Source organism: Zerene cesonia, chromosome 9 (genome assembly GCF_012273895.1).
Source record: "Zerene cesonia ecotype Mississippi chromosome 9, Zerene_cesonia_1.1, whole genome shotgun sequence".
NCBI classification, from domain to species: Eukaryota; Metazoa; Arthropoda; class Insecta; order Lepidoptera; family Pieridae; genus Zerene; species Zerene cesonia.
In genome coordinates, this window is record NC_052110.1 from 870,278 (window position 1) to 880,107 (window position 9,830).

Here is a 9,830-nt window from a genome sequence, read left to right on the forward strand (position 1 = left end):
GGTACAAGAAAAGTTCGAGAAGTTAACACGCGACGAGTTTGTCGTTTATTTTAATAAAAGGAACTTCACGTGGAAAATTAAAAATAATGATTTCATCGATAAAAAGATTATGAGCAGCGTGGAGCTCCACTCTGTCGATATCCCGATAAAAACCAAAAGCGTGGAAAATGGTACATCGTTATCACATGTGCCAAAGGTGTTAGATATTTCAAAAAAGTATTCGGTTTGTCTGTTAATGCGATTTATAAGGGATGCCAAAAATTGTAGCTCAAGTTGGGCCATAAGCGCGGTAGAGGTCGCCGCCGATAGAACGTGTATGCGTATGCGCGATGACATTTTCCGATGGTTCCCATTTCTTACTGTGTTGTTCTCTGAATTTGATCTAACTTGTTGTAAAAAATGTTCGTCCAAAAGCTTCTGTGCTGGAGGTTCGCCCGAAGAAGCGTTATTATTTTATGTGAGGAGTGGATTGGTAAGTCCTAATTGTAAACCGAAGCTCCCAGATCACGAAGCGTGCGTACAAGATTGTGACGATACGGATCAATATTATTTGGCAGATAAACATTTCGGACAATACGTATACATAATGCCCGAAGACGAGCCTGAGATCCGCCGGGACATATTCCTTAACGGGCCACTGCTTGCTATTTTCAAAGTTTATGAGGATTTCAAAGATTACAGCAGTGGAATCTATGAGCATACGCATGGAAAGTTTGTTGGGTACCACAGCGTCAAGGTAATGGGTTATGGCGAAGAAGATGGGACACCTTACTGGCTGGCAGTGAACAGCTGGGGACGCGAATGGGGTGACAGGGGTATCGTAAAGATTAAACGTGGCCAAGCCTACGTTGATTTCGAGAAACGCATGGTAGGAGTAATCCCGAGATACCACAGACATTAAAATATTTGTCTTATCTGTAAATTTCCTCTCAAATGATTAAATAAATCGATCATTCATGAATTATGTCGATTTTATTTAGCGTTCCATTATTCGCACTTATATAATAAATGTAAAATTTGTACATCTGTTTATTGTTTTATGATATCAGACATGATTGAAATTTAAAGTTTTGTTTCAAGTTAAGATCCCACATAAGCCCCATGTTTTCATGGTAATAAAATTTCTTAAAAATAGTGTCTCTGATCATATTAATAATGAAAAAAATGTCGAGTTATACCATGTTATGATTTCATGAAAAAAAAATCACTGAATTGCTTGCAAAATTCACAAACAAAAAACATACATTCTACATATATTTCACGACCACAGCATACACTATACCTATATTTATATAACTGGAAACACGTTTAACTTGTAAAAATATAATTTCCATCCGATATATACAGGTGAAGATTGACCATACGCGTGACCCTCTACTGTAAGATGTTCTGTTCTACGCGAAATGTCATGTTTTACAAGAATAACTGATTATAATAATCAAAACAATACAAACAAATATATACTTAAAAAATAGTCACGATTTTATGCATTGATGCATTAATTATACGCCGAGACTGACAGAGTAAGGAAAATGTATTTTTACTTTCAATGATCATTGGGAATCTGGATTTTACTATTCAAAATTAATACACATCTGACTAATTTATTATATTTACTACAATTGTAAATGATAGGAAATTCATAAAGTAACTGTAAAATTAATAAAGTGTACAAATGCAAAAACATTTAATCCTTGGTCTTATTTTGCGAATGTAATGCAGATATTGTAGATGTTAAAAAATTCGTAGTTTAGGTGAATTAAACACCAGTTTTTGGGTTTTCGACACCGCTTTGAAACTAGCCGAGTTTCATATTCGAGGTTGTGAGAGAGCCCCCAAACGCCCGCTTTCTTAGTTATTATCATTATAATGTAAGGAAGCATAATAAGATTTTTGTTCGCCAGCTTTATAGTTTGAGCTGTACATACCATGTCAGTCAGTAATTATTGTGAAAACACAAATTTCGTTGTAATTATGTAAGTGCAGATTTGTTATCGAGTTGTTATTGCATTGAAGCGTGAAATATTAAATTCTATATTCTACTACTTATACTATAATTAACTTCACAACCTTTTTTGTCATTTAATAACCAGTCTTCTTTATTTACACGCTATAATTAGCTTCACCGTATCTTTGTATGAAGGTAACCGACTTTTCTGTCTACTTTACTGTTTGGACCCACTTTAAAAGGACAGATTTAATTCAAACTTTGTATACTTCGAAGATCGGTGGAAATATAATAATTTCATACGTTCTTCTTAAATTTTACTGATCCATCCGTTTCATTCCGTTCTTATATTTTCATTATTAATTAAGAGATATCTATGTTAATATTTAATACGTATCTATATACCCATATTTGAATAATTAAAATAATTCAATAGGTTTTTAAACATCATAGAAATGTAACAAACAATTAAATGTCTTATCTGTTTACTTTTTCTTGTCGCATTCTTAGAATAGAATGGCAACATACAGAAATTACTTAAAATTTCACAAAATTTTTCACGTTCAATACAACTTTTTATTATCAAACTATTTAAAGCTATAAAACTAGTAGTAGGTAACTTTATAATTTTTAACATATCTTTGTATGAATTCAATAATATCTAATGCATGTTAATAATATGGTCGTGCTTTCTAAAGAACGTTTTAGAATGTATACTCGTAGCATCGTTGTTCTTCTTGTATTGGTCTCTAGGACCCTTTGCTTTAGCCCCGAAGTTGACGATAAGTTTCATAAACTTCCACGCGCTGAATTCTTTAAATACTTCAACAGTCAAAATTTTACTCGGCAAATTCAAAAGTACAATTTTGACGGTAAATTATTCGATTGTGCCGAAGTAACGACCAATCATATAATTCCAATCAAACCTGGTACAGATCATGGATATGAAGTGTATATTCTAAAAAAATTTGATGCTACTAAAAATTGGCCTGCATGCAGTATAAGATACGAGAATTTAGATGAAGGAAGATGTGGGTCATGCTAGGCAATCGCTGCCTCTGAGGTAGTGCTAGTACTAGATCATGTATTTTTAATCCATATATCACAAAATAATGAGCCTGTTTCTCTACGCAAGGAACCAATGATATCCTCAATGGATTTGTCTTGCTGTAAAGATTGTTGCAGTAAATGTTTTTGCAGCGGAGGTTCCCCTGTACGAGCGGCTTTATTTAGGATAAAACATGGGCTGGTTACGTCACATTGCAAGCCCTATAATGATAACGTAAATGAAACAGCTTGCAAAGAAGAATGTGCCAACGACACATTGAATCACCAGGATAATAAGCATTTTGGTGAAAATATGTACTTGGTGCTGGCTGATGATTTAGAGATTTGGAGATTGAATTGGTTTTTCGAACTAATTGTTAATTTAATTAGGGACCATTCCCTTGAGAGCAACCTTCGCTTTGTTCGAAGTTTAAAAGATTACAAGAGCGGTGTTTATGAACATACGTATGGAAAATTAATTGGACATCACAGCGTGCAAGTGATCGGCTTTGGAGTAGAAAACGAGGTTCCATATTGGTTAGCTACCAATACTTGGGGGATGATGTGGGGCGAGACAGGCTTATTTAAAGTTAAGCGCTTCCAAAAGGACCTAGGTTTCGAGGATCAAATGATTTCTTTGTTTTCTAAAAGAAACACGTACATAAGTGAATATTTGGAACTTGGAGTTTTAATAAATAATGAATCTAACTGATTGATTTTAATTTGTTTATTTTATTACTGTCCTATAAAGAAAAATAAGATAAAACGTACAGTAGGAATGTATGTCTCTATAGTAGTAGTCATGTAGTATGAGAGATAGATGTAGGTTAATTATTTTATGTTTATTTCATCAAAAACCGGATCTTGTTGCTTATAATAGGCAATAATATAAGATTTAGAGAGTAAGCTATCTAAAGTCAAAGCTTCTGTAAGTTTATAGAGTGAGATATATGCATCCCGTACCGACCTTCAAAGTTTAATAAAAATCGTAAAATATAATTTCAATATTTGTGAAAATATCCAGAATAATATCAGTCAGGATAAGAGATAAGTATCATAACTTTTTTACGATCAGGATTCAGGATACAGGGTAAAAAGAATTTAGTGTTCTTCTGACGTCAAAATCCCGTCCGATTTCAACCAGTCCAATATTACCAACCTCCAAATGACAGAAAAGCTATTTTATTATTCAACAAAGCTGCCCCATCATAATGAAATTGTTTTGCTCTGATTCCTCATAAAATTAATGTAGCGTTTAGCTTTTCGGTCTATCGGAAGAAAAGGTAAATTAATAAATAAACAACAAAAGCCTTTGACCTCGACTATCTTATAGTAAAATGTGAAAACGCGTCACAACTCAATCTCAAAAGTTAATAACACAGAAATAATGTAAAACTCACTTTAAAAAATTGTTGCTTTAACTTCATACTCTAATAATGTGTTCAAGAAGCAATAAAAATCAATCAGATGCTTCAGTTATCTTAAAGCTTTCTAGGGAAGATTAACATATGATGTGACATTAATAATCAAATACATATTGTAGGAAATAATCCATGGTTACCTTACCTTATCCAGCTGTTCTTACCTTATCTAGATTACCGTACCTAGTTATTTATAGGTCCAGGGGGCCGGGATTTAATTTCTTTGAAATAAATAGAATATAATAAATTTATATAACATAATGCATACTTTAATCAATCTGCAGTAATCGTCTCTATTGTAAAATAAGTCTGAAAGTAACTGCCAATTTGGCGGTAGGAAATGTTGCATCATTTATTGAATGGATAGGTGGTCCAACGCAGAAAATATTTTGTTATTGAAATTACGTAAATTTAACTACATCTTTATGCAACAAGCAACCTAAAGAGAACCAGTATTTTATAAGTCGTGTTTGTATTTCCTACTGGATCTTGCAGTTATAAAACGTTACAGACCGTAACTTCTATGGAGAAGTTTTTGTCGTAAGTCGGTTATTGATTTTTAAAACAATTTGAATTTATATTGAAACCTTTAAAACATATACATAAATATTGAAGTCAAAACATAAAGGACACCCTAGTCCCTGACATAGATGGTATGAGCAGTAAGCAGTCACTTATAATAAGGCGTTTATATATTTTTTCCGATAAACACAAATGAAATTAAAATTAATTAAGGAAGTAAAATAGTAAAAATTGGAGAATGTACCTAACAAATATTTCTGACATCGTACGTATTTTTATGGCCTTTATTTCTTAAGTTATCTCATTAACTTTTTTGAAAGGGTTGTTCTTTTTTAATTAATAGCTATCGTAAATAATTATGCGGCATATACCAATATCTTTCTTTATCATCTTTATCGCAATCTAATGCAATTACTTTCTTTATGCACATTTTAGACATTCCAAATAACTTTTTATATCGCAAAATATTTCTAGTTGTAAATCACCATGTAACCTTGAAGGTGGAACATTCTTAGCATTTAATTGCATTTTAATACTCGAAAAGTGGTATATATTTGTATAGAGCAGCGTTTTCATCAGAAATCACAATGATGTATAGCACCGTAGTCCTTTTGGCGTTGGCTTCTAGCGCCCTTTGCTTTAACTCTGAAGTTGATGAAAAGTTCCGGACGCTTCCTCATGACGAATTCATTAAATACTTCAACAGTCAGAACTTTTCGTGGAAAATCCAGAAGAATAATGCCCTTGATGATAAAGTGCTGGATTGTGTCGAGGTAAGAAATGTTTCCCTTCCGGTGAAGCCGTATGTAAACCAGGCAATTGGGTGGTATTTCCCGAAAGATTTTGATGCCCGTACGATATGGACATACTGCTTTCAAGAACGACTTAAACCACTCCAAAAAGGGTGTGCTTCATGTTGGGCTATTACCGTTGCTGACCTAGCCACTAGTAAGAAATGTATTAGAACTTATTACAATGATATAGCACCTCGCCTATCAGCTATGGACTTAACTTGTTGTAAAGACTGCTTCAGTAAGAGCTACTGCAGCGGTGGTTCCCCTGAACGTGCGGCATTATTCTGGTTAAAGAATGGCCTGGTTACCGAATCTTGCAAGCCGTATGATGACAAGGTGAATGAAACAACATGCAAACAAGAATGTATAGATGAGAACTTATTCTACAATGCAGATAAATACTTTGCCGAGCGAGTGTATATAATGCCTGCTGATGATCATCAGATAAGATATGAATTAGTTTTTGGTGGTCCCTTGATAGCAACCTTCGCTGTCTACGAGGATCTGAAAGATTACAAGAGTGGAGTCTACGAACATACTCACGGTAAGTTAATTGGACATCATGCCCTGCAAGTCGTCGGTTTTGGAGTTGAAAACGAGGTGCCATACTGGATTGCATCCACTGGTGGACAATGGGGTGATGTGAGGGAAATAAAAATTAAGCGTTTCCAAGATAAATTAGGTTTCGAGACTCAAATGATATCCATGATACCTAGGTCCTAGTACCTTGATTTCATTGAGATATTGTAACATGATTATGGTTTAATTAAATTACTGTAACCTGCATAATATTGTTTTTTTATATGTTTACTTTTCTTATGATTTATTTCCGATATTAGACTATATTCAAGTATCGATATTAGACTATGCTGCATACTTACAAAACTACGAACAGGAAATTGTTGCTATTATTAAGAGGCTTTGGTATCAATTAAGAACCCCTTTCGTTTTTTGGTTGAAATATTACATCATTTTAAGTGGACAGAAGTAAAGGGTACAATAATAAGAAGTAAAGAACCAATGAGGTATATAAAGAATGAATGTAAGTGATCTGTAAAACAAAAAGTTTTTTTATTACAATTCTATAACACAGACCGCAAAAATCTTATATCTTTAAAGGGAAATTCTTGTATATATATATAATTGGAATCTCGGAAACGGCTACAACGATTTTCATGAAATTTAGTAAATAAATCGATCTAGCTAGGAATCTTTTTTAGAAAATGTCATATTCGTGTTTTATCGACTTAAACTTACTTTTTTAACAAATAGGAGGCGTTCGAGTAGTCCCAGTTTATTATGACTCTTCCTGACATCTATTGGCAAATAATAATACATATAAATATAATTTCCAAAAAACACAATTTATAAAAAAAAAAAAATACGGTCATCCAGATACTATCTTACTTAAACGTGGAATAACATATTTTTACCTATAAACGTGTACGCTACACTATCATCTGTTAAATATTTTACTTATGCTTTCTTTAACTGTCAAAGATTCATCTCCACCGACATCGTTACTTCTGTCAAAAATGTCAAGAGTGTCCTTTACAAATTCATCAGTAAACAAATTTTACACATTAAATTTATTGGAATGCTACTCAAACTCCTAATGTTTTTTATATGTGCGATACAAACAAAATGCGAGATAGACAGACGCGTGATCACAACGTTAAGGTATTCTAAGTTTTATATCAAACCCTTCGTTGTTAATGGTAAGCCAGCGTTGGTTGGCGAGGTGCCTTACCTGGTATCAATCAAAGAACCAACGCGGAGGTTGGGTCACGGTAGAATAGTCTGGAAGAATCTCTGCGGCGGGAGTATCATCGATGAGATGAGAGTACTAACAGCCGCTCATTGTTTTGAAGGCAAGAACTTCTTTTATGCTCGCCACCCCAAGCTGCTGCGGTTAGTTGCTGGGAGCTTCCGAACTGACCTGACGCACTCCGGACGCACAGAAACTAACGTCATAAACCAGTGGCGAACTATTGACCGGGTTATCTTGCACAAGCACTTCAATTTCCCGGACAACGATATCGCTATCGTGTTCGTAGATGCTAAATGGCGCTTCATTCGCAACGTTAACTTCATCATACCGGCTAGAAGCGACGCGGACTATCCGCAAACATGCTTTTCGGCCGGATTCGGCAGAACTGGCTATAGTTTAAAGGACCCAATATCTCCTACACTTCTGATAGCTCCGATTTACGTGCTGACGAGGTGGCACTGCTCTAAATTGTGGGAAATGAACATGAATTCATTTGTATGCACCGATTCGTCGGTGACTGACATGTCTAGAGGTGACTCTGGGGGTCCTTTAGCGTGTAAGAATACATTGGATCCAGAGGAGCAGCCGGGAAGGGAGTTGCTGGTGGGTGTCGTGAGCGGGAAAAATTTCGATAAAACGACATTGTACACCCGGGTCTCCGCGTATCGAGATTGGATTGATAATAATGGGAGTTTTGTGTTATTGAGCAATATTGTTGTCGTTTTGATTACACTTTTGTTGTCAATATATCATTTCTTTTAATTGCTATCCTGAAACAGCTAATACTTAGTCCTAAAATAAATACAATGCCCTCCACATGATGCAATGGTAAGTATTCAAAGAATACAGGACACATTTGTTGGTGTTAGGATATCAAACGCGTGTATACATGCAGGATATCTCCTGATACCAAAAAATTATCAGTCTAAAAAGGTTAGTATACCCTGTCGTGATCAACAGATATAAACATAATTCTGGATAGATTCATATAATTAATTATGTCTGTTCGCAGTTTAACATTTGCCGTCAAAAAGAAAATCGGCCCATTTTTAGATATTCTGCTTTGATGTGATGTCGTAATTTAGCTAGAAAAATTCATAAATGTATATTCGAACTTATACAGATGAACCTACGTCCTTTTCGTATTCATAAACCTTGACGTTAATGCTCTATGCATGAGAAACACCTTACTCCATTTGAATAGATTAGTATAAAAATGAACGTTTAATGTATGAAATATTTCTCGATAGTTGTTATGCATTGAACTGTAAGTAGATACATGTGTGATGGAAACCATGAGATAGATATATAATGTACGCACATATTATGATAATTCCGTCGATTAATCAACGATTTGAGTAATATATGCACACGCTATTAAATAAAGGATTTTTTTCAAACATTTAAACCAAAAATATTTAATAATAAATAAAATGTATGTAACCTAGGTAATAAACATTGATATAAATTGCAACGTATGGTTATTTATTAATTTTAGTCTGTCTGTCTGTCTGTTAGTAGAAAAAAAAATCCAATTATAAATACTATGTTTAGAATCCGTAGCTTCTCTCTCATGGTACCTGGATAAAAACGACCTATGTCCGGACTATAATCTATCTCTATAACAAATTTCATATGGATCAGATCAGATATTTTGAGTGATGACGTTACAAATATCCACATACCCATTATACCATATTATTTTTCTCATAAACATTCCCTTTTTATTAACATGCTTGCACATTTTCGTATAAAAATAAATATATCAAATAAAGAAAAGCTATCAGCTTTGTATGCAACCGACTGCTAAAAGCTAGATTTCGACCGAATCGGATGGATATAATTCAAACCCTGTATAATTATCAAGGATCGGTGATAAGAAAATATCATGGGTTTATGTACCTTCTCTAGGATCGTAGGGATTAAATAATCTCTTAAAGTATACTGTGTATAAGATCGAGACAATGCAGTTAATTATATCACTAATGCGTGTTTTTTTAGCTATTTTAAACTAGTACTATAAATAAAAATGTTGCTAAGCGTAAAACTCTAGAACGGCTCAGTCAATTTCAATTTTGTTTTTAAATGGCACGAGGAAGGTTCGTATGTGTAGAGAAAAAAAGCATCACGGGTGAAACCGGGGCGGACAGCTTGTTTATAATATTAGTAGGATTATTACCGTGATGAAAGTCACGTGTATCAGCTAGTGAGAATATGAAATAGTGACATAATAATACACAACGCCAACACTTCAGGTGGCATTCGCAATAAATGTAAGAATTTAATAATATTACAAAATGTTCTCATAATATAACGTTACCTGCATA

At 34.1% G+C, this 9,830-nt stretch overlaps 4 protein-coding genes across 4 annotated transcripts; all 4 read left to right on the forward strand.

The window, feature by feature from the left end:
- Positions 1–201: 201 nt before the first annotated feature.
- On the forward strand, positions 202–984 carry LOC119829006 (gut-specific cysteine proteinase-like). The gene has a single exon (XM_038351352.1). It carries the CDS (start codon positions 236–238, stop codon positions 899–901), a length of 666 nt encoding a protein of 221 aa, XP_038207280.1. The 5' UTR covers positions 202–235; the 3' UTR covers positions 902–984.
- Positions 985–3,101: 2,117 nt separating this feature from the next.
- On the forward strand, positions 3,102–4,111 carry LOC119829134 (cathepsin B-like). Its single transcript, XM_038351534.1, has 2 exons — positions 3,102–3,660; positions 4,071–4,111. Exons 1-2 carry the CDS (start codon positions 3,102–3,104, stop codon positions 4,109–4,111), a joined length of 600 nt encoding a protein of 199 aa, XP_038207462.1.
- Positions 4,112–5,525: 1,414 nt separating this feature from the next.
- LOC119829135 (cathepsin B-like cysteine proteinase 6) lies at positions 5,526–6,455 on the forward strand. Its single transcript, XM_038351536.1, has one exon. The coding sequence runs from the start codon at positions 5,526–5,528 to the stop codon at positions 6,453–6,455; it is 930 nt and encodes a 309-aa protein (XP_038207464.1).
- An 892-nt stretch (positions 6,456–7,347) lies between these two features.
- LOC119829136 (chymotrypsinogen B-like) lies at positions 7,348–8,265 on the forward strand. The gene has a single exon (XM_038351537.1). It carries the CDS (start codon positions 7,348–7,350, stop codon positions 8,263–8,265), a length of 918 nt encoding a protein of 305 aa, XP_038207465.1.
- The last annotated feature ends 1,565 nt before the right edge of the window (positions 8,266–9,830 follow it).